This window comes from Electrophorus electricus, chromosome 9, assembly GCF_041902795.1.
Source record: "Electrophorus electricus isolate QZ-2024a chromosome 9, ASM4190279v1, whole genome shotgun sequence".
Lineage (NCBI taxonomy): Eukaryota > Metazoa > Chordata > Actinopteri > Gymnotiformes > Gymnotidae > Electrophorus > Electrophorus electricus.
Window position 1 is genome coordinate 14,416,064 of NC_137505.1, and position 23,005 is coordinate 14,439,068.

Sequence of the window (23,005 nt, forward strand, 5' to 3'; positions counted from 1 at the left end):
CAGCCGTCACCTCTGTTTGACCGTCTCGTACACATGTCTTCTTGCATAATCACACATATGCACGTCTAGGGCATTTCCTGTTATGTCTGGACATACAGTAATTATTTTATTTATTCAAGCATTAGTCCTATTCCATTCTGCACATTATTCTCTACTAGTGTAAGCTTAGCATTCATTTCATTTCTGAAACTCCACAATTCCCCCTTTTGATCTCTACAAAGAGATCACCAATCACACTCCTTTATTCTGGCATCTCCTGTCTCTACGTCCCTTTCCCCCTGTATCAGTGGCATCATCGTGGTACCCTCATGCACATCTTTCCTTTCTATCATAGCTGAGATTAGTCTAACCATTAACGCCCTAATACATGGAATACAGCAGCACCCGCATGTCACAGCAATTCCCGTGAATGTGGCTAATGAAACCATCAATGACACAATTAAGTCTTTCCACTGACCGACCCGGCTCACCATTCAGGATTCCAACTGGTTGTTTATGCCTGAATTATCATGCATTTCCTCTGATAGGGTCTTCAAACCATCCAATGCTCTACTAACTGACCCATCCGGAGCGGTATTATTAGCAATGAATGTACAACACACATCCTCAAGCATAGCGCAGACACCCCCCTTTTCCGCCAACAACATGTCTAATGCCATACGATTTTGCACCGCCATCAGTGAGGTTGGTCCCAGCTGATCTCTAAGTCCTTCCACTGCATCCCTAGTCAGGTTGGCTAGCCTGAGGACATTATAATGTACATAGTTAATCCGATCCACATTTTTATTTGGAGTAATGGGGAATAATGCAGAAAGTATCGGAATATTCTCAAATCCCCCTGCTATCTGGTCTGCTAACTTATATCTGTCCGGAACTCCGCGAGGTATTCCTATTGCATCTATGTATGTGGGGGTATTCCTTGTTAAATCAAAATGGTATGCCTCTCGCTACTGTCTTGCTGCATCAGTTACCGGGTCCCTGTGTAGTTTTTTGCCTATCAGTAATAAAGGAGCTGCTAACCTGACCATGGCGCATGTCCCCTCCGAGTTCTCTGGCATGTTAACAACCAAAGTCATCCTTCCACAATAATCATACAATCCTGCTCGTGCCCATGAACCCACAGACTCGTTCCCAGTGACCGTGCGGTTACACCATTCCGCCGGGATGTGCCCCAAGCGTACTTGAGGTGTGCTTGAACTTCTAACGAAGCACGTGTAGTTCCCCTCCCCCTTTTCGGGTGAAAATAGTCCTATCCTGGTTCTGTTACTGATGGGGGGGAAAATAACGCTCAAAGTGTCACAATTCTTAGGGTTTCTTTCCTTAGTCAGGCCAATCATGCACGCATAACCCTTGGGGTCTTTTTGTGGGAATAGGGGTGCCGGGGTGGTTATAAGTCTGGGTCTTGCGGCTGCACATGCTACACATCCACCAATCTCTACCCCCATTCTTCTTCACCGTCTTGTTGTTAATGTTTTAATCCTTTCCTACTGCCATGCTATTATTTAACCCAAGCGTGACCAAACTGTAAATGGAAACACACAACACAATACACCAACAAATAATCAAACAACACAATTGTCCAGAAGTCATCACTGGTGTTCTGTTCTTCTTACTTCGGGGTCTAAGGGTGGACTACCTTGACCCTTTTGCTCCCGGGGATTATTCTGCCCCTTCCGGGTCAGGTGAGTTAGGTGATGTTTCAGCAAGGTCCCTCGCTGTCTCTTGCAGACTCCTCTGCGGTGACTCTGCGGCGGCGCACTGGCTCAGATGAAACCACGTTTCCCCTGTACCGTTCTGGCGTACGGCGTGGCTGGTTCTTTCTGTCACCTGGAATGGACCTGTCCACCTCGGCTCACTCCATTTTCTCTTGATGACTCTCAGCAGCCCCCAGTCCGTAACGGGTATCGTCTGGGTTTGTCTGCTCCCCGTCCGGTCCCCCTCCTGCGTGGAGAAAGCTGAAACGATACTTTGCAATTCATTAAAGTATGATGTGTGTGTGAGATGTTTTTCTTTTCTCATTTATTGCCAAAGGTAAGGCATCAACCCAATTTAATTTTGTCTGTGCACAGATTTTGGCCACTTTGTTTTTCGCATTTAGATTCATCCTTTCCACCTTACCTTGAGACTGAGGATGATACACTGCCCCAAATGAATGTTTCAGACCCAGCATTTTCTCTAACTCCTGCAAATTGCGCGCTGTAAAATGAGTGCCATTATCTGATCTCACCTTTCTCTGAAACCCATGGTGAGGAATGTACTGGTTCACCAGGAACTTTACCACTGAAGCACTGTCTTCCCGTTTTGTTGGCCACGCTTCCGACCACCCTGTGTAGTTGTCTACGCACATCAATTCGTACGTGTACCCCTGTGCTGAGTCCACCATGTCTGTGTAGTCAATTACTATCTCTTCCCCTGGTGTTAATGACAACGGATACTTACCGGGTGCCACCTTAATTGTAGGTTTGGGATTGTACTGTTGACATACTCTACATGTCCCCTGCACTTTATGATAGCTACTCTTTCTGGTCCCTGCAAGGCCTTTGCCAGCTCCCTCATTTCTGCCTCATGTTTAATTGGTTTGTTTCCCGCTGTCCTAAACCCTGCTCTCATCCATTGTCTTAGCTCCACATGTGCTGCCCCTACCGTGTAAGCAGAGTCAGTATAAATATTCACTTCCTTACCCTTTGCTAACTTCAAGGCCTCCACTACTGCCATTACCTCAGCTCGCTGTGCTGATTGCTAACCTTTCAGCCTTTCTGCTTTCACCGTCCAAAATTCATCTACTTCTCCCTGTGTTTCTGCCACCACTGCATACCCTGCTTTTATATCCCCATCTGGTCCTCTAAATCCACACCCATCAGTGAACATGTTCCCTGCTCCTGGAATTGGTTCTCCTTCTAGGTCTGGTCTCACCTTCTCCTGCTTTTTGACTTCCTGTTCGCACTGATGAGGCTCTCCTCCTCCCATCATGTCTGCCATGTTGATTCCTTCATGTGTGTATGTGATGTGTGGTGCTTCCAAAATTTTGCTGATCCTCTGTTGCCTTAGTGCTGTCAAGGTGAAGGCTTGTGAGTTCACGTATGCTATTACACTGTGTGTGGTTAGTACCGTGATTGGATGTCCCATTACCAGATGCGTTGTTTTCTGTATGGCTTTAGCCACTCCTGCTGCATGTTGGGTGTCTTTTTTCCATGTTGTCAAGCTGTGTGCTCACATGCATGAGTACTTGTCTCTCTCCCCCTTTTCTTAGCTCACAATCTGATTTAAGTTTTCCAGTGCAAAATACAATCCTTGCTGTCGCGTAGGAGCCCAAACCAGGCGAAACTCTCTCTCCTGGGGGCTACGTGTCGACATACAAGCCGACAGCAGGGCCCAAACTTCGGGAATTAAACCTTAACAAGCTTGCCTGTCTAGCTAACTCAACCAGCGAGTAGGCTTAGTTAAAATAACAGCTTTAGTGAGCAAGGCTCCGATGAAAAACGCAAGTTATGATGGCCATTCACACTCCAGACACATTTTTTCGTAACTCAACAACGACTCCTAAGTTCTTTCAAACTTCTCAGTAAGGAATTCAAATCTGAAAAAGTACGTTCAAGAATAGTTTTGAGATGTCATTCACCATCAGGTGTTGGAGCAGACCCTGGTGACCCTGCCAGACCCCGGCAGAGCAGACCTCGGTGCCGCTGCCTTTTTACCTCCCCGAGACTTAGGCATAGGTCCTCGCCCTAGGGGGAGGAATGTCCTCCTCTGTTGATGATGCCATCTCTCCACCAGTCACCCAGGGCTGCTTGCTGACTCCAGAGCGCCTAGATTCCCCTGAGGTACCTCCTCCACCTCCATCGACGGGTCCTCCTCATGATCCGACCCCAAGTCTGACTCTAGGGTGACGTTACGGCACTCCCCTCGCTCGCCATACTCCGCATATCCCTCTGTAAGGTCCATGTAGGACTCTGCGGATTCCACCTCCAAGTACCTGTCCTCATAAATAGGTAGGTCTCCGTAGTACCCAGCAGGTCCCTGCTCTGTTGTGATCCCATGGAGCGAAGACAGGATGAGTGATGGCCTCACCCTGGTACAGGAAAAGTCCGCGGTGTCCGACTCCGAGGACTGGAAATAGTTATACCAGTCATTATGGTCAGACGTAATCCCGTGTGACTCCTCCACCTCTGCCCCCAGACCACGCTCTTCTGCAGCAGGAGTCAGGAGGGTACCCAAGAGCACGGAGGGATTGCAGGCACTATTTGGGGAAGTGCGTCTTTTCCCCTTCTTCCCCTTCTTCTTGCCCTTCCCAGGCATCCTTCTTTGGTTGGTGTTTCTGTGATGATTCGAGGCTAACAGTATGTGGAGTAGGGGCACGTTCAAACACACATTTTTATTTAACACAGACGACACATCTAACACCGCACACCTCACTAAACACCGTTCAAACACCAACAACACGTACTACAACACAAGAGACATATATACACACACACGAGGATTACACATAATACAGAACAGGTGGACGACACGAAAGGGCGCGGCGACATGGACGAACACACACACGTACACACCAAGACGTTTGAGGAGGGGCGGGGCTGCAACGTGACATAACCAAATCTAATAAGGCACCCTATGCATAGTTTTTTTTTCTTTCTTTAATCACTGTTGTCATCTTTTAAAGGTTAAACAACATTAATAATTTTTACACCATTTAATTGATTAGATACAAAACAATATACCTGCAAGTGCATCAGTGACGTCAAAGTGAACAGGAACTTCTAGACCTCCAGTGGAGCACCAGTACCAGCCAGCATCAGTCTTCTTCAGTCCAGTCATCAACACCGTGAAGGTGCCTTTCCCATCATCACTGATCTGCACTGCTGAATTCTGGGATGTGTTGGTCCTCCCCACTGTGTAGCAGGTCCAGTCTATAGATCTGCACCACTTCTTCGCCTCTTTCTTATATGCAGCGCTGTAGAGACACTGGACACTGACGCTGCTCCCCTCCTCTCCACTCACTCTGCTCTTGGTCACAGACACAGCAGGAGCTGGAAACAAAGAAAGGCACTTTTGTATGAATATGTATGGATGAAATATATGCAATATGAGAAATGTCACTAAACTGAATATTCAATATTCATAAAGAATTTGTAATACCTGATTTCACAGTGATATATAGCTGTGTTTTGACATCTGGTTGAAATATTCCTGAAATCTCCACTGCACACCAATATGCTCCAGTGTTTCTCTCCTGTAGATCCCTCACAGTGACAGTAAAGAGACTCTGAGCTGGGTTATCAGTTACTGTCACTTTCTTGTTTGTATTGTTGGCATATGCCATAATCGTGCAGTAATTGAATGCTGTTACACGCTCACAGCACCAGTATTTCTTATGTTGTTTATATTTCAGATGTTGACAGATGCTCCACTCTGAAGACTTAACTGCTTCTGTGACCAATTCCATTTCTCAGTGCCTGCATATACAACCCAGCACCACTGTTACTGGAACACAAGAATTCTTGTTTCTGCTAAGGAATTAAAAAATGCTACATATGAAAAAAAAAAAAAAAACTAACAATGTATATATTGTAGTATTGCATAGAAAATAACTTACATCAAATGATGAAAACGAAAATGAAATGCCAATTCATGTTGAATAAAGTGAGAAGCTTATTTGAGAAGCCTCCTCACATATCTTTAGTCTTGTTGCCACTGTGGTTGAAGCAATCCAAACAGTTCCTGTTTGCTAAGTTTAAAGTCATGCTGTCACAGTGCGCTGGGCGCCCAGCAAGAGGGACAGGCCCACTGTAGTGGTTTGACACACTAATCAGTCCCATTAAATCATCTCAAATATTGAAATCACAATCTTTCATTTTTAACAAAGAAAGTAACATTAATGATTTGATCCCTGAAAGATTTAAATTACAGTCATTTGTTTGAGGATATTGGCAACAAGCACAATCTGAATGATATCAAGACAGACAACTTGGTGAGAATAAATGATACATTTATTAACGCAACTACTCTAAATCACAAACAATAGCATAAACAATCTGTATATTTACAGAAAAACAAGCTAAAATATAGCGAGCATGTGTTTATGTGTGTGAGTATGTAAAAGGAGAGGAGAGCGAATGCTTTCATGCAGGTCGGTACACGCTCGCGAGAGCGAGAAGGAGGCGGACATGCTATTGTGCCAGCAATAAAATGGTGCAGAATTTAAACAGCAATGTGACTGTATGTTAATGAGCTCAGCTGGCTTGTTCTCACATGATGTTAGAACAAAGGGTAATGGCAGGTTTACTAACTGAACAATAAGGTCAATGTGTCTGTGCCTATTGAAGTGACATGATGATACCTATGTTTGCTAGTAAAAAGCAAGACATAGAGAGATTGTATGCAAAGAGGAAAAAGAACTTCCAGTCTGTACAAATATTACTTAAGATTATCCAAACAAAATGGTATGTACACCAAGCCCAAATACTTTCAAGAAAGTACTAGGATCTTGATTAAACTTTACTGTTTAATTCAAGCAGTGGCAGCTGTTACTTGAGTTACTTGAGTTATAATCAGAAGGTTGTTGGATCAAGGTCCACTGTTGGGCATCGGAGCAAGGCCCTCAATTGCTCAAGTTGTACTCAGTTGCTTTGGATAAAAGCATCAGCTAAATGTAACCTATATACTTTTGCCCAGATATGCCCGACTATAAACTATGCCCAGATGTAAAAGTCTCACATGTTGATGATTTTTGGTGATTATCTCAGTTGGTCATCCTCACTCAGTTTGTCTACAATTAGGAGGGAATTTCCACCCCTGGTTTCTTGTTGATAAAATGTGACGTCGTCAAGGTATGCTGGGAATATGAGTTCCATCCGCAGTTTAACAGGAGGGAACTGACCGCATTTGCAAGCTTGCTTGAAGAAATTTGGTGAACCTGTTGCTGTGGTAATGTTGATCAGATTTCTGTCTGTAAGCGTGTGTCTATCTCAGGTGTATCTCAGAATCCAGATCCGGTGCCAGGTTTCCTCACCTTTTCTGAACTTGACTCTGCTCTGTTCCTCCCCAGGTCTACCTGCCTGCTGGCCACTCCTGGCCACTCCTATATAAAGGCCCCTCCCGAAGGCAGAAGAGGAGGGAGGCAGTGAGGCTGTTGGAGGCAGTGAGGCAGTTGGCGGCAGCGGGGGTGGCGGCAGTGGCAGCTAGTTCAGCAGTCGGTTTTGGCTTGTTTGTAATTGTATCATTTGTGTGTATGACCTTCTTTTCCCTGCTTGGACCTCAATTTTCTTTCGCTGGTGTGTGTCTTATTTATTGTTTTGGCCTGGGTCACTTCAGAAGAAATTGCACCAGTGTGTTTATTTGTAACTTCTGTATTATACAACAATACACTAAAAAGAGTCTACCATTTGTGCTTATGTTTCTTTCTGTTACTCTTTAACAGTTGCATGTTCCATTCCTTTAGCCGTTTATCATTCTTTTTCCTTGGTACGGTGCCATAGCCTAGACGGGGTGGTAACAAGACGTTAGTCTAGATTCCACCATCTCTTGGATCAATTAAATGGAGAAATATGATTCTCAGCTGTTTGCTGTTAACTGTCCACATGGTGCTGAGTGAAGAAAGTATCTGAGAGAGAGATGACAAAGCCCCTCTTTTAGGTCTAACCTTGATGGAGGAAAAACCAGGGAGAGAGTAAAGGTCTGTTGATCAGGGTATTTAAGACACCTGAATTCCACCTGCTTTTAGGCACACCCTCTTTCTTCCATTTGATGCAAGTTTGCTCAATGCGGTGATGATGGTGCTGCTATCTGCTGGATTGGCATGGTACCTAAATTTCCCCCCTTGGTCTTCAGGCTGGGGCTGATGTCATAGTCCTGAAGAGCACAAACGATTATCCATGCAGTCCAGGTTTACTGTAATATCCACTTGCAGGTGATCAATTCCACAAGTCAACTTGTCCATCCGGTTCATAGTGTAATCCTTGAGATGTCCTGACATCATGATTACATATGTGCAGCTCTTTGGTAGTAACCAAGGCTGATTAACCAAACTACCTAAAGCAATGTAAGTGTACTATTGTAAGTCTTAGATTTTCACTTGATTTTAAAATGATGATACAAAGAAAACAAACTGGGTATCACAAATCATTGACAGGATTAAACGGCCTTTTGTTAGAAAGGAGGAAGTACACCAGGCCTGAGAAAAGAGGACATTAGCAAGTGTTAGCATTAGCTTGTGTAGCTGGAGTAAACCCATCATCAGTGTTTAAGATGCTAGATTAAAGGAATGACATTATGTGAAGTAATGTCCCTCCAGAAAGTTGTCCCTTGTGAGATGTAGGAAGATGTGCAATTACAAGGGTTGGTTGAGCCCAGTAAATTTTACTAGGTATGGTGGTTTCGAATACAATTGTCAAACATGGTGTCTCAATCTAAGTCTACCCTGTGATAGACAAGCATTTAAAATTGTACCAAATTACAATTTCTAATGTGGCTATTTGAGGATCTGGATTTCTTATATGCTACTGAAGATTATAAATAGGGTTATTCAATCTATACCAAATTTGCACCATGGAGGAAGCAGAATTGCTTACCTACATTCTATACACATTTGAGATATCTTATATGGATATGGCAAAAAACAGTTTTAATAGTTTTGTAAGAGAGTGCTGGAATGCCTTGCAGGATTCCACCAATATCCTGCCCCTGCTGTGCAGCTAACAAAGATGATAAAGGGTAGAAACCGAAAGGTATGAGAAGGGATGAAAAGTAGTAATGAAGTTTGGAAAGTAATGTCGTTCCTAAATACCCAGTCAGTTAGTTTTAAAGTTAAACATTCAAACATAACATGAAGAGTCAGCCTTCAGAATTAGTTAAAGAGAATAGCTGGTCCCATCCTTTATTGCCGGTTAACCTTAACAAGCATTATTGAGGCACCCTTCGTGAAGGTCTAACTGTCAAACAGAGAACCCATATTTTTATACACTTTTCAGAAGTGGTTATGTATTCACCCCACCTTCCTTTACATATTAGTGTTTGCATTCACCACCATTACATCTGAACCACACAGTAGTCAATATATGCAAACTGCTATTCAATACCCACACCAGTTGGAAGCCATTACCACTACATTCCAAGAGAAGATTTGTATTAGCCTTGTCCTAAAGAAGATTGTTTTTCTATATGGTCCTGAGCCTGGTGGAGAGTTCATATATCTTACCCTGACGTCCACCAAAAGCCTACGCAGGATCCTTTACTGAAGCCTGAAGCCCTGTATGCAAGTCATTCTGAAAGGACACAGAATCTCTAAACTCCCTTATGTTTTATGTTATTAATCTGTCCAATGCACTGTTAGGCCTCTTTTCCCTGTAAACACGCATGTTATTACCTCAGTAATAACAGGGACCACCTCTTGTAAAGAATTTATTGCATTTGAAAGTATGGAAATGTGGTCAAAGGTGATGCTAGAAACATCTCCCTTTAAAGGTTAGAAAAGGATATGGAAAGGTGGCTACATGCTTAAAAGCTAAAATGTTACATGTAACTAAACTGTGAGAGATGCCTTTATAAAGAACAGTGTGTGAATCTACAGGGGATGCAGTGGCTGATGTGATCGTGCGTCTGCTATGATAGCGAGGCGAGGTTATTATATTGTGGCTTGTATGTAGTTCAAATGAAATTAAGGAATGGTCTGAGATGGCATCCGACTGGGGTAGTCTGACTATGTTCTCCGTGTCCACCGTATGTCAATAGTAAGTCAAGCGCATGTCCATCAGAGTGTGTGGGTTCTCTTATACATTGGATGAAACCAATTGATTCTGATATACAGCTAAAGGCCAATCTCAAAGGGTCTTGGGCATTATCAAGGTGAATATTGAAATCACAAAAAATAATGGCTCTTTCTACAAAAGTGACTAGATTAGAAAGGAAATCTGAAAATTCCTTAATAAATTCTGAGTAGGGCCGTGGTGGCCTATAGATACCAAATAGTGAAACAGGCTGGGTGGGCTTCATATCGCTGGCTACATCATTCATTTTAGAAAAAAAAACAAAATTTCCCCTTTTTTCCTCAATTATCCTGTTATCTTCAATTCCCTGCTCTAGAGCGATTACTCACGTAATACTAGTCAGAGTTTTAGGGTGCCCCAAAAGGGTGCATTAGGTGCATTAAAGTTACTAATAAAGACATCAGAATATTCCCTGTCTTTCAAGTAGAAAATAAATCAGAATACCACAGAAATGTATTTGCTATTAAGTAACCTAGAGCCTTAAAGATTATTTTGGACTTCAGTGGACGTAAGAACAATAGCAGGTAAATAAACTTTATTTATTTATTTATTCCTTAATATGGCATTCTCTAAAATGATGTAAATACATTGAAAATATGCAGTACAAGTGCAGTAAAATAATTCAATGTTGTACTTCTTCTTCTTCAAAGCAGAGCATTGGGTACTTAATACCATTGAACTGTGTCAAATCAATGTGCCCTATTACCATTGAATTTTTACTATTACTATTACAACAGTAATGTAAATAATGTGATACAAATAGTTAATGAAGTACAAATTCATGAAACTCACATGCTGCTAGTATGTTAAAAGTTATAAATGTAAATGACAATTAATTATTCATACTGTTGTTGGTGGGGAATTCAGTAGATTGACTGATTTAAACAACTCCCAAAGTATTTGCATAACCTGAAACACACATTATGAAGACTTCCATTAAAATTAAATTTATTTCAAGATTAGACTAGGAACGGAAAGAAGTACAATGTAAGAAAAAATCAAATAGGTCCTCTGAAAAAGCTGAAATTGTCAGTCATGTAAAGCTTTTACAAGATGAAGCATAATGTCATGGAATGTTAGCCTCCCCCGAGTCATGTGGTTTGGCCTGCCACGTTCAGTGGGAGGGCTGTGTTTGCAACCACACCTGCACCTTGTTCGTCTCAATGTATATAAACCCGTGTTAAAGTGTACAGGGTGTTGGTCATTGTCGGTGTAATGTCTGAATGTAACGTGTTTATGTTAGATGTATTCTTGTGTTATATGTTTGTTTAACTTCATTTGTTTCAGGTCCATGTTTATTGTTTCTAATACGTGAGTGCCGCTGTCATTTATGTTAATAAATGTTCGTCCCAGTCGGTGGAGTCTGTGCGTCCTGCCCCTCGCCCTACGGCACTCGGGCCGCCACACGTAATCACAGTGCATTATTTCTTTATTATATTAAACTTTTGTACTGGTGTTAAAGCAGTCCAAATATTATACATTGATTCATATACTAAGTACTAAAAGTGTTATACATTGATTGATGTACTATACATCAACTTTTTTATGGCTACTAAATAAAGGTACAACACTGAGCCTGATAAGTATAAACATTTTAAACAGCTTTTTATCATTTAGGTTTTTTTTTTTTCCTTTTGTGCAAGTCTAAATTAGTCCACTGGGACAATGACACACAAACACTAACACCAACACATCAATGGTCCCTCAATTTAGAGTATTTTTTATTTGAAATGGAGCCGAACTAAGCATGACAACACTGGGATGGAGCAGCGGGTAGGAGAGCCTCATCTTCAGCGTTGCTTGGAGGTGCTCTCCATGGAAGTGATGGCCCAGGGGTGGAAGAATGCCATTCTGGTGGAGAAGGTGGGGTGCCAATGAGACAGGTGTGTCATGCCTGCAGAAGACACTGTCAGAGGCAGATAAGCAGAAGGACAAGGTGAAGTAACATAGCTCAAGGTCCCTACTTAACTGCACCATTTAGAAAGCATGCATAACTTAAAGATAGTTGTGAAAGCCTGAAGGTCTACAACAGGCAGTAATGAACTTTTCTAAACTGGATTTATGGGTTTTACATTGCGCAGAGGCTGAACGATTTTTAATTTCAACCTTTTGACAGTGTGTTTACAGTATTTACTTACTGTAGCCCAGTCCTTGAATGAAGTATTTCAAGGCTTCTGCCAGCTTGCCAGGCTATAAGGTAAGAACAGGACACAATAGATTACACAGTGCATCACTCAGTTTGAATGCAAGAGCATTATTTTAATGGGTAACGACAGACCTGATCAAGCTGTGGTAGACCTCCACAGTCAGCCATCTTCATGAGGGACAACATGAAGGACAATGTTATTCACCACAAGTTCATCACAACGTTCATGATTTATAAGCCCCCAGTGACATATAATGACTTCTGCATTTATAATGAGAGTCAAATAAAAAAAGCAAAACATAACATTTTAAGTATTGCTTTGCTGAGGTTTGAAGGTCACTAACTTTGAGGAGGGTTGTCTTTGAGGGATTCATTTTGGAATTGCAGTCAACCTACGACAGAAAACACAAACATTTGCACGCAGGCTCCCAGGTACATATAGAAGTTTGATTTGAATGCTGGGTTGGATTTTGAATGTTGTTTTTAAACTTCTGCATGTAAAACAAGCTGTACATACCACAGCATCCACCACAGGAGAGTCATCTCCTACCACCAGAAGAGTGTGACACCTACAGCAACAAAACCTTTCAGGCATGTGGTGGCACAGGGGCATTTTACATCAAAAAATAACATGGAATAAGGATAAAAGAGAAACAGTTTCTCACTTACTTTAGAGTCTTTCTACCCAGAGAAGTTCTCTTAATGTTCAGTTTACTTCGGCTGAAAATTGATCAGATCTAATAAGACTGGGAGCTGTTCATATGACAAACAAGTCTAGAAGCAGAGAGCTCAGAAGATTCCATAGAATGCAGATGTCAGTCATACCTGTTGTAGGACTTCATAAAATGCAGAAGGTTGGTCTGGTTAATCCTTTTGCTGATGTTGTGATGGAAGGTCTTTACAAATTCTGCCTTCTTCTTAATCTCCTCCTGCCACGGTGCCATAAAGGAGTCAGTCCAAGACGCAATCAGTCACAAAACATCAAAACTTGATGTGAATATGAAATTAAATGTCTCTTCCTCTATATGCACAGTCTGCACAGGCACTCGAGACAGAAATGTATAATAAAAAGAATATGTAAAAAAAAAACAACATTGTTGACCTTTTGATGGACAATAATGTAGGCATCTGGTTCTTTAGTTACGAAAAGGACACAGTCTAAATTCAGGACAGCTCATTTGGAACACTCATCTTTAGTAATAAGGCATTTAACTTTTAAATATTCTAGTTCAGTGTTTAGTGACCCAGTCCACAGTACACATGAAATGGCCCACATGTTTATTCTAACCCAGCCCAGTACACCTGTACCAGGTGTTCATTTTCCTAATGGCTTGGTTTAGGAGCTAGGATGATGTTGTCAGGAGCTGGGATAGAGGGAAAATGTGGGATGTCAGATGTATCACAAGGACTGGGTTGACAAGTACTGCTCAATAATACATACAATATACATTTCATTTTAGGCGTTATTTCGTACCTGACCGAACAGGTGGGAGATGACAACACTGGGGGGACCAAGGGCCCAGCTGGAAATCTGTGGAAAGTGTGGGTTGATCTTTAGTGGCTGGAGTACACATAAGCTTTGATCAAATACATTACTTTATTAAAAGAGGCTTGACACTTTTCTAAGGATCCCAAAAGAATAAAAATATAGGGTCGATTGTCACCATATGATTGGCATGAAAGGTTAACTGGAAACTGCAGAAAACTAAGAGTAATATGCTGAGAACTATTTGTTATCACATTGAAAGTTATATGGATTCAGTGAACAGCCAAGACACAGGGAACAAGACGGTTTAAATACATGAAGTAATAAGAGTTAAACAAGACAGGTGCAAATAATAAGGAGCAAAGAAAATGAAACTAAGCAACGGAACCACAACAAGGAAGTAAAGCAAAACAAAAGACATGAGACAGGGAAACCATAGACATGGACGCTAGGTGGGACCAGCTAAACGACATAATTGTAGAGATACAGGGATCGTGATGTTTAAGCAGGGTGTTAACAGAATGATAATTACTATTGCATTAGACTGTGATACCTTGGATGCTGCCCGGTCTGCCCAGCCCTCTGCCTGAGCATTAATGTTCATCAGGACAAGGCCCTCAACCAAGTCTGGGTACTTCAACTGCAAGACATTTATGCATGAGCAGTCAAAGGGAGATAAACCTTCAGGGCAAAATTACTTACTATATGTCAAACTGTTGTAGTTAAATGAGCAATTAAGAGTCTCCATATTTGGCATTCTTGCACTTTACATTGCACTTAGAAAAAGGTTTGTTTACATGTGCAAGCAGAGGAACAATAGTGAAGTGTCAGTATTCTGGAGAGTTGATGTCTAGCTAGCTTGACAGTGTAATGATTAGGATTATGCTGCAAGTATCAACACTTTGTTACAAAGCAAGAATTTCACCAAGGAGTAATCCTTGTTTGATCATTGTGTTAAAATCTATTGGGAAGAAAGACAGTGCTACAACTCACAGCGAACCGTGTGAGGATGTTTGCTCCTGCTCCAACACCCATTCCAATAACACTCTTAATTCTGTGGAGAGAAAAAAATGTACATAACTTTAAACCATTAAAGCGCAAGGTTTCAGATTAGAACAAGGATTGACAGTTTAATCTCAGAGTAAATGGCTAATCTGGTTCACTCACTTAAAATGCTTGAGCACAATTGGGAGGGTCTCGGAGAGCTTGTCCATTGAGGGATATGTGACTCTACAGGAAAAAATTGCCCTGAGTGAGTTATAATTCTAAGGGACGCCACTGATTCTTCAGGATTTGAACCTGCTAAACCCTAGCTGTGATGTACTTGGAGCCACAGCCATCAATGTAGCATATGAACGCTAAGAAAAAAGTTCATGAAAGAAACCCTGGTGCATGACAAGCCGGTGCCAGCTAGACATGCTGACAGTCAGGGCCTCCAGATGTTAGTTTAGGTGGGCACCAACACCATGGCATAGAGTCGTCCTGTCTGACTGCCAGGAAGGAGTGGTCTGAGGGCAGACGGAGGGCTATGGAGTAGGTTCTGATAAATATACATTCTGGAAAAAATTGTATGGGGTAGCTGAAGGTCACATTTTAGATTAGATTTAACCTTGGAATGTCTTTCAGCCCCTGAAAGAACATTGTGGCATATGGTGCACTCACGCTCACCCTGCAGGGAAGGTGCTGGCACCCTCATGTTGCCCAGGAGCGTTGACCTGACACACGGCAAAGTGTCGCATGATTTCCTGCATGTCCTCATCATAGAAAAGAACGTCGAAGCAAGTTTTGTCTGCAGACATGCATTCCAGGGTCATTACAACACAATAAATGACGCTTATGCTAAGTTTTAGACTTTAGAGCAATCAGCTACGTGCCACAAGCAACAGTATCAGAGTCTTACGGTTCATTCCGATGTCATGGTAGGTGAGGATGACCGGTCGGTTATCCCTGGGGATACCTGCCATGGTGCAGCATACAGTGCCAAAGGGGGTCTCCACATTGTCCTCCTATAAGACCCAGGTGGAGTATAAAGGTCTAGGTCTAGATGTATAAGAAAAACCTCTAAAAAGAGGTCTGATTCCACTGCAGTGGTTTTGTGTGTCAGGACATTACTCTGTCACACTTAGAACTACTTCTGTGGAATGAGCCTCTTATCATGAGGAATGTCAATCATTTATTTATTATTTATCATTAACCAAGTTAATTTGTTTACAAAAGATCATGTTTGACTCAGAAGACACATGACAGTGCTTGAAAACATGCTTTATGGGTAAAAGCTTTAGCCTATTGAAACATCTGTGAAAAGGTAGTGCTACTTACCACAACTTGACCCCAAAATGCCCCCTTAAAATCCTTCAGACAAAACACAGAGAAAAATAGATTTTGGAGTGGTAACATTTCATTCTGGATGTGAAAAGATCCATCCCATAGACTTTATTCTATTAACAGTACTCAATGTCTGAAAATACAGCCTTATTTTACCGGACACAACGGGTCCATACAAAAGGCATCATCAGATGTTTCTTCATCATCCTCCAATAGAGGGTTATAGAGGGCCTGGGGGTTAAGAAGCAAAAATTCTCAGTACAAAGTTAGATAAAACTTGGTTGTAAGGTAGTATTAAACAAGTATTCTCAACCTACCCTTTTTGCCATTATCCCAAAAGTTGACGAGCAAATATTCCTCGCTAAATCGATTCCCTGTCTGAATACCGTCTGCATTGCTGGTGCCACTGTAAGGGTCGTTTCCTTTTGGTCACAGAGATTCAGTACAGACTTATTTGGATATTAGGCTGTGCAGTTCCAATTTAGAATATTTGCAGCTCTCCTGTAATAGTAATATTATGACATCACTAAAATACTTTTGAGCAGTTTAATGACAGATTCCCTAAAATCTATATGACAAGAACACCATGCCACTTTTTAATGCTTGATGAAGTATGTTTTGGATGTTACAGCTGTTTTTCTGACAGACCTTCTCTGTTTGAAATGCATCAAAATGATCCCTAAGAGACTAAAGATTCCACTGTACCTTGTTCTGTAAAATTCAGTAGTAATCCACCACCTATGGTTAGGTTTAATTCACCCTATTGTCTCCCAACCTTTGAACTGCTGAAGTGTGTCAAGTGAAATAACATATAGATGCTTGCGCTCACCTTTAAAATAGATGTAGTGATGTCGTAGCCATTGTGACGTCATAGACATTGTGATGTTACTACAGGGTTGCGCTGACATTTTGGTCATTGGGAAAATAAGTCAAAAGTTTAAAAAATATGTGAAATCCCTATTTTTAGCGGCAGCTGAGTATGTAGCTGAAAGATGGGTACAGTTATACAGACATTTATTACAGTTTTCCAATACAACACGAAGTCCCTCCATGCAGGCACTACATGGATTTTTGATAAAGATCAAGACATTAACTGTAATACAGAGAGAGGTCGGTAGAGTAGGCAAAACTGTCATCAAGTAAAATTACTGTTACTTTAAAATAATAACTACTGAAGTAGAAGTAAAAGTAGTCATTTAAATTATTACTTAAGAAAAAGTAAGAAAGTATCTGTTACAAGAATACTCAAGTAGCAAGTTACTTCACTGGAACTCATTTAATAGCAGTTTAATGCCATTGAACTGTGTCAAATCAATGTGCCCTATTACCATTGAATTTTTACTATTACAACAGTAATGAAATAATGTGATACAAAAAGTTAATGAAGTACAAATTCATGAAACTCATGCTGCTAGTATGTTAAAAGTTATAAATGTAAATGACAATTAATTATTCATACTGTTGTTGGTGGGGAATTCAGTAGATTGACTGATTTAAACTACTCCCAAAGTATTTGCATAACCTGAAACACACATTATGAAGACTTCCATTAAAAGTAAATTTATTTCAAGATTAGACTAGGAATGGAAAGAAGTACAATGTAAGAAAGAATTAAATAGGTCCTCTGAAAAAGCTGAAATTGTCAGTCATGTAAAGCTTTTACAAGATGAAGCATAATGTCATGGAATGTTAGCCTCCCCCGAGTCATGTGGTTTGGCCTGCCACGTTCAGTGGGAGGGCTGTGTTTGCAACCACACCTGCACCTTGTTCGTCTCAATGTATATAAACCCGTGTTAAAGTGTACAGGGTGTTGGTCATTGTCGGTGTAATGTCTGAATGTAACGTGTTTATGTTAGATGTATTCTTGTGTTATATGTTTGTTTAACTTCATTTGTTTCAGGTCCATGTTTATTGTTTCTAATACGTGAGTGCCGCTGTCATTTATGTTAATAAATGTTCGTCCCAGTCGGTGGAGTCTGTGCGTCCTGCCCCTCGCCCTACGGCACTCGGGCCGCCACACGTAATCACAGTGCATTATTTCTTTATTATATTAAACTTTTGTACTGGTGTTAAAACAGTCCAAATATTATACATTGATTCATATACTAAGTACTAAAAGTGTTATACATTGATTGATGTACTATACATCAACTTTTTTATGGCTACTAAATAAAGGTACAACACTGAGCCTGATAAGTATAAACATTTTAAACAGCTTTTTATCATTTAGGTTTTTTTTTTTTCCTTTTGTGCAAGTCTAAATTAGTCCACTGGGACAATGACACACAAACACTAACACCAACACATCAATGGTCCCTCAATTTAGAGTATTTTTTATTTGAAATGGAGCCGAACTAAGCATGACAACACTGGGATGGAGCAGCGGGTAGGAGAGCCTCATCTTCAGCGTTGCTTGGAGGTGCTCTCCATGGAAGTGATGGCCCAGGGGTGGAAGAATGCCATTCTGGTGGAGAAGGTGGGGTGCCAATGAGACAGGTGTGTCATGCCTGCAGAAGACACTGTCAGAGGCAGATAAGCAGAAGGACAAGGTGAAGTAACATAGCTCAAGGTCCCTACTTAACTGCACCATTTAGAAAGCATGCATAACTTAAAGATAGTTGTGAAAGCCTGAAGGTCTACAACAGGCAGTAATGAACTTTTCTAAACTGGATTTATGGGTTTTACATTGCGCAGAGGCTGAACGATTTTTAATTTCAACCTTTTGACAGTGTGTTTACAGTATTTACTTACTGTAGCCCAGTCCTTGAATGAAGTATTTCAAGGCTTCTGCCAGCTTGCCAGGCTATAAGGTAAGAACAGGACACAATAGATTACACAGTGCATCACTCAGTTTGAATGCAAGAGCATTATTTTAATGGGTAACGACAGACCTGATCAAGCTGTGGTAGACCTCCACAGTCAGCCATCTTCATGAGGGACAACATGAAGGACAATGTTATTCACCACAAGTTCATCACAACGTTCATGATTTATAAGCCCCCAGTGACATATAATGACTTCTGCATTTATAATGAGAGTCAAATAAAAAAAGCAAAACATAACATTTTAAGTATTGCTTTGCTGAGGTTTGAAGGTCACTAACTTTGAGGAGGGTTGTCTTTGAGGGATTCATTTTGGAATTGCAGTCAACCTACGACAGAAAACACAAACATTTGCACGCAGGCTCCCAGGTACATATAGAAGTTTGATTTGAATGCTGGGTTGGATTTTGAATGTTGTTTTTAAACTTCTGCATGTAAAACAAGCTGTACATACCACAGCATCCACCACAGGAGAGTCATCTCCTACCACCAGAAGAGTGTGACACCTACAGCAACAAAACCTTTCAGGCATGTGGTGGCACAGGGGCATTTTACATCAAAAAATAACATGGAATAAGGATAAAAGAGAAACAGTTTCTCACTTACTTTAGAGTCTTTCTACCCAGAGAAGTTCTCTTAATGTTCAGTTTACTTCGGCTGAAAATTGATCAGATCTAATAAGACTGGGAGCTGTTCATATGACAAACAAGTCTAGAAGCAGAGAGCTCAGAAGATTCCATAGAATGCAGATGTCAGTCATACCTGTTGTAGGACTTCATAAAATGCAGAAGGTTGGTCTGGTTAATCCTTTTGCTGATGTTGTGATGGAAGGTCTTTACAAATTCTGCCTTCTTCTTAATCTCCTCCTGCCACGGTGCCATAAAGGAGTCAGTCCAAGACGCAATCAGTCACAAAACATCAAAACTTGATGTGAATATGAAATTAAATGTCTCTTCCTCTATATGCACAGTCTGCACAGGCACTCGAGACAGAAATGTATAATAAAAAGAATATGTAAAAAAAAAACAACATTGTTGACCTTTTGATGGACAATAATGTAGGCATCTGGTTCTTTAGTTACGAAAAGGACACAGTCTAAATTCAGGACAGCTCATTTGGAACACTCATCTTTAGTAATAAGGCATTTAACTTTTAAATATTCTAGTTCAGTGTTTAGTGACCCAGTCCACAGTACACATGAAATGGCCCACATGTTTATTCTAACCCAGCCCAGTACACCTGTACCAGGTGTTCATTTTCCTAATGGCTTGGTTTAGGAGCTAGGATGATGTTGTCAGGAGCTGGGATAGAGGGAAAATGTGGGATGTCAGATGTATCACAAGGACTGGGTTGACAAGTACTGCTCAATAATACATACAATATACATTTCATTTTAGGCGTTATTTCGTACCTGACCGAACAGGTGGGAGATGACAACACTGGGGGGACCAAGGGCCCAGCTGGAAATCTGTGGAAAGTGTGGGTTGATCTTTAGTGGCTGGAGTACACATAAGCTTTGATCAAATACATTACTTTATTAAAAGAGGCTTGACACTTTTCTAAGGATCCCAAAAGAATAAAAATATAGGGTCGATTGTCACCATATGATTGGCATGAAAGGTTAACTGGAAACTGCAGAAAACTAAGAGTAATATGCTGAGAACTATTTGTTATCACATTGAAAGTTATATGGATTCAGTGAACAGCCAAGACACAGGGAACAAGACGGTTTAAATACATGAAGTAATAAGAGTTAAACAAGACAGGTGCAAATAATAAGGAGCAAAGAAAATGAAACTAAGCAACGGAACCACAACAAGGAAGTAAAGCAAAACAAAAGACATGAGACAGGGAAACCATAGACATGGACGCTAGGTGGGACCAGCTAAACGACATAATTGTAGAGATACAGGGATCGTGATGTTTAAGCAGGGTGTTAACAGAATGATAATTACTATTGCATTAGACTGTGATACCTTGGATGCTGCCCGGTCTGCCCAGCCCTCTGCCTGAGCATTAATGTTCATCAGGACAAGGCCCTCAACCAAGTCTGGGTACTTCAACTGCAAGACATTTATGCATGAGCAGTCAAAGGGAGATAAACCTTCAGGGCAAAATTACTTACTATATGTCAAACTGTTGTAGTTAAATGAGCAATTAAGAGTCTCCATATTTGGCATTCTTGCACTTTACATTGCACTTAGAAAAAGGTTTCTTTACATGTGCAAGCAGAGGAACAATAGTGAAGTGTCAGTATTCTGGAGAGTTGATGTCTAGCTAGCTTGACAGTGTAATGATTAGGATTATGCTGCAAGTATCAACACTTTGTTACAAAGCAAGAATTTCACCAAGGAGTAATCCTTGTTTGATCATTGTGTTAAAATCTATTGGGAAGAAAGACAGTGCTACAACTCACAGCGAACCGTGTGAGGATGTTTGCTCCTGCTCCAACACCCATTCCAATAACACTCTTAATTCTGTGGAGAGAAAAAAATGTACATAACTTTAAACCATTAAAGCGCAAGGTTTCAGATTAGAACAAGGATTGACAGTTTAATCTCAGAGTAAATGGCTAATCTGGTTCACTCACTTAAAATGCTTGAGCACAATTGGGAGGGTCTCGGAGAGCTTGTCCATTGAGGGATATGTGACTCTACAGGAAAAAATTGCCCTGAGTGAGTTATAATTCTAAGGGACGCCACTGATTCTTCAGGATTTGAACCTGCTAAACCTAGCTATGATGTACTTGGAGCCACAGCCATCAATGTAGCATATGAACGCTAAGAAAAAAGTTCATGAAAGAAACCCTGGTGCATGACAAGCCGGTGCCAGCTAGACATGCTGACAGTCAGGGCCTCCAGATGTTAGTTTAGGTGGGCACCAACACCATGGCATAGAGTCGTCCTGTCTGACTGCCAGGAAGGAGTGGTCTGAGGGCAGACGGAGGGCTATGGAGTAGGTTCTGATAAATATACATTCTGGAAAAAATTGTATGGGGTAGCTGAAGGTCACATTTTAGATTAGATTTAACCTTGGAATGTCTTTCAGCCCCTGAAAGAACATTGTGGCATATGGTGCACTCACGCTCACCCTGCAGGGAAGGTGCTGGCACCCTCATGTTGCCCAGGAGCGTTGACCTGACACACGGCAAAGTGTCGCATGATTTCCTGCATGTCCTCATCATAGAAAAGAACGTCGAAGCAAGTTTTGTCTGCAGACATGCATTCCAGGGTCATTACAACACAATAAATGACGCTTATGCTAAGTTTTAGACTTTAGAGCAATCAGCTACGTGCCACAAGCAACAGTATCAGAGTCTTACGGTTCATTCCGATGTCATGGTAGGTGAGGATGACCGGTCGGTTATCCCTGGGGATACCTGCCATGGTGCAGCATACAGTGCCAAAGGGGGTCTCCACATTGTCCTCCTATAAGACCCAGGTGGAGTATAAAGGTCTAGGTCTAGATGTATAAGAAAAACCTCTAAAAAGAGGTCTGATTCCACTGCAGTGGTTTTGTGTGTCAGGACATTACTCTGTCACACTTAGAACTACTTCTGTGGAATGAGCCTCTTATCATGAGGAATGTCAATCATTTATTTATTATTTATCATTAACCAAGTTAATTTGTTTACAAAAGATCATGTTTGACTCAGAAGACACATGACAGTGCTTGAAAACATGCTTTATGGGTAAAAGCTTTAGCCTATTGAAACATCTGTGAAAAGGTAGTGCTACTTACCACAACTTGACCCCAAAATGCCCCCTTAAAATCCTTCAGACAAAACACAGAGAAAAATAGATTTTGGAGTGGTAACATTTCATTCTGGATGTGAAAAGATCCATCCCATAGACTTTATTCTATTAACAGTACTCAATGTCTGAAAATACAGCCTTATTTTACCGGACACAACGGGTCCATACAAAAGGCATCATCAGATGTTTCTTCATCATCCTCCAATAGAGGGTTATAGAGGGCCTGGGGGTTAAGAAGCAAAAATTCTCAGTACAAAGTTAGATAAAACTTGGTTGTAAGGTAGTATTAAACAAGTATTCTCAACCTACCCTTTTTGCCATTATCCCAAAAGTTGACGAGCAAATATTCCTCGCTAAATCGATTCCCTGTCTGAATACCGTCTGCATTGCTGGTGCCACTGTAAGGGTCGTTTCCTTTTGGTCACAGAGATTCAGTACAGACTTATTTGGATATTAGGCTGTGCAGTTCCAATTTAGAATATTTGCAGCTCTCCTGTAATAGTAATATTATGACATCACTAAAATACTTTTGAGCAGTTTAATGACAGATTCCCTAAAATCTATATGACAAGAACACCATGCCACTTTTTAATGCTTGATGAAGTATGTTTTGGATGTTACAGCTGTTTTTCTGACAGACCTTCTCTGTTTGAAATGCATCAAAATGATCCCTAAGAGACTAAAGATTCCACTGTACCTTGTTCTGT

At 41.1% G+C, this 23,005-nt stretch overlaps 4 protein-coding genes across 4 annotated transcripts in view; all 4 read right to left on the minus strand.

Moving 5' to 3' along the window:
- Positions 1–3,714, minus strand: part of LOC145659208 (homeodomain-interacting protein kinase 2-like) — a 92,711-nt gene extending 88,997 nt beyond the window's left edge. The window contains exon 1 of the mRNA XM_081720353.1: positions 3,674–3,714. Within this exon, the coding sequence (XP_081576479.1) occupies positions 3,674–3,714 (41 nt within the window). The remainder of the gene's footprint in view (positions 1–3,673) is intronic.
- Positions 3,715–3,774: 60 nt separating this feature from the next.
- On the minus strand, positions 3,775–5,446 carry LOC145659209 (polymeric immunoglobulin receptor-like). Its single transcript, XM_081720354.1, has 3 exons — positions 5,140–5,446; positions 4,722–5,030; positions 3,775–4,187 (listed from the first exon to the last, which is right to left on the minus strand). The coding sequence occupies exons 1-3, from the start codon at positions 5,444–5,446 to the stop codon at positions 3,775–3,777; spliced, it is 1,029 nt and encodes a 342-aa protein (XP_081576480.1).
- Positions 5,447–11,063: 5,617 nt separating this feature from the next.
- Positions 11,064–15,550, minus strand: LOC145659210 (protein NDRG1-like). Its single transcript, XM_081720355.1, has 13 exons — positions 15,297–15,550; positions 15,065–15,185; positions 14,564–14,626; positions 14,390–14,450; positions 13,950–14,036; positions 13,385–13,471; positions 12,736–12,839; positions 12,580–12,630; positions 12,428–12,479; positions 12,255–12,302; positions 12,043–12,078; positions 11,903–11,954; positions 11,064–11,670 (listed from the first exon to the last, which is right to left on the minus strand). The coding sequence occupies exons 1-13, from the start codon at positions 15,358–15,360 to the stop codon at positions 11,555–11,557; spliced, it is 942 nt and encodes a 313-aa protein (XP_081576481.1). The 5' UTR covers positions 15,361–15,550; the 3' UTR covers positions 11,064–11,554.
- Positions 15,551–17,640: 2,090 nt separating this feature from the next.
- LOC145659211 (protein NDRG1-like) lies at positions 17,641–22,119 on the minus strand. The gene is made up of 13 exons (XM_081720356.1): positions 21,866–22,119; positions 21,634–21,754; positions 21,134–21,196; positions 20,960–21,020; positions 20,520–20,606; positions 19,955–20,041; positions 19,306–19,409; positions 19,150–19,200; positions 18,998–19,049; positions 18,825–18,872; positions 18,613–18,648; positions 18,473–18,524; positions 17,641–18,240 (listed from the first exon to the last, which is right to left on the minus strand). The coding sequence occupies exons 1-13, from the start codon at positions 21,927–21,929 to the stop codon at positions 18,125–18,127; spliced, it is 942 nt and encodes a 313-aa protein (XP_081576482.1). The 5' UTR covers positions 21,930–22,119; the 3' UTR covers positions 17,641–18,124.
- Positions 22,120–23,005: the final 886 nt, after the last annotated feature.

Coding starts and splice junctions, on each gene's coding strand:
- LOC145659209 (XM_081720354.1), bottom strand. CDS start 5,446: ATGGAATTGGTCACAGAAGCAGTTAAGTCTTCAGAGTGGAGCATCTGT. Junction 5,031..5,139: donor ATATATCACTGTGAAATCAG/GTATTACAAATT, acceptor CTTTGTTTCCAG/CTCCTGCTGTGTCTGTGACC. Junction 4,188..4,721: donor CGTCACTGATGCACTTGCAG/GTATATTGTTTT, acceptor CTCCTGCTGCAG/AAGAGCGTGGTCTGGGGGCA.
- LOC145659211 (XM_081720356.1), bottom strand. CDS start 21,929: ATGGCAGGTATCCCCAGGGATAACCGACCGGTCATCCTCACCTACCAT. Junction 20,607..20,959: donor ACATCCTCACACGGTTCGCT/GTGAGTTGTAGC, acceptor AATGTCTTGCAG/TTGAAGTACCCAGACTTGGT. Junction 18,649..18,824: donor CAAAGACAACCCTCCTCAAA/GTTAGTGACCTT, acceptor TCCCTCATGAAG/ATGGCTGACTGTGGAGGTCT.
- LOC145659210 (XM_081720355.1), bottom strand. CDS start 15,360: ATGGCAGGTATCCCCAGGGATAACCGACCGGTCATCCTCACCTACCAT. Junction 15,186..15,296: donor CCATGACATCGGAATGAACC/GTAAGACTCTGA, acceptor GCATGTCTGCAG/ACAAAACTTGCTTCGACGTT. Junction 13,472..13,949: donor CAGACCGGGCAGCATCCAAG/GTATCACAGTCT, acceptor TGTGTACTCCAG/CCACTAAAGATCAACCCACA.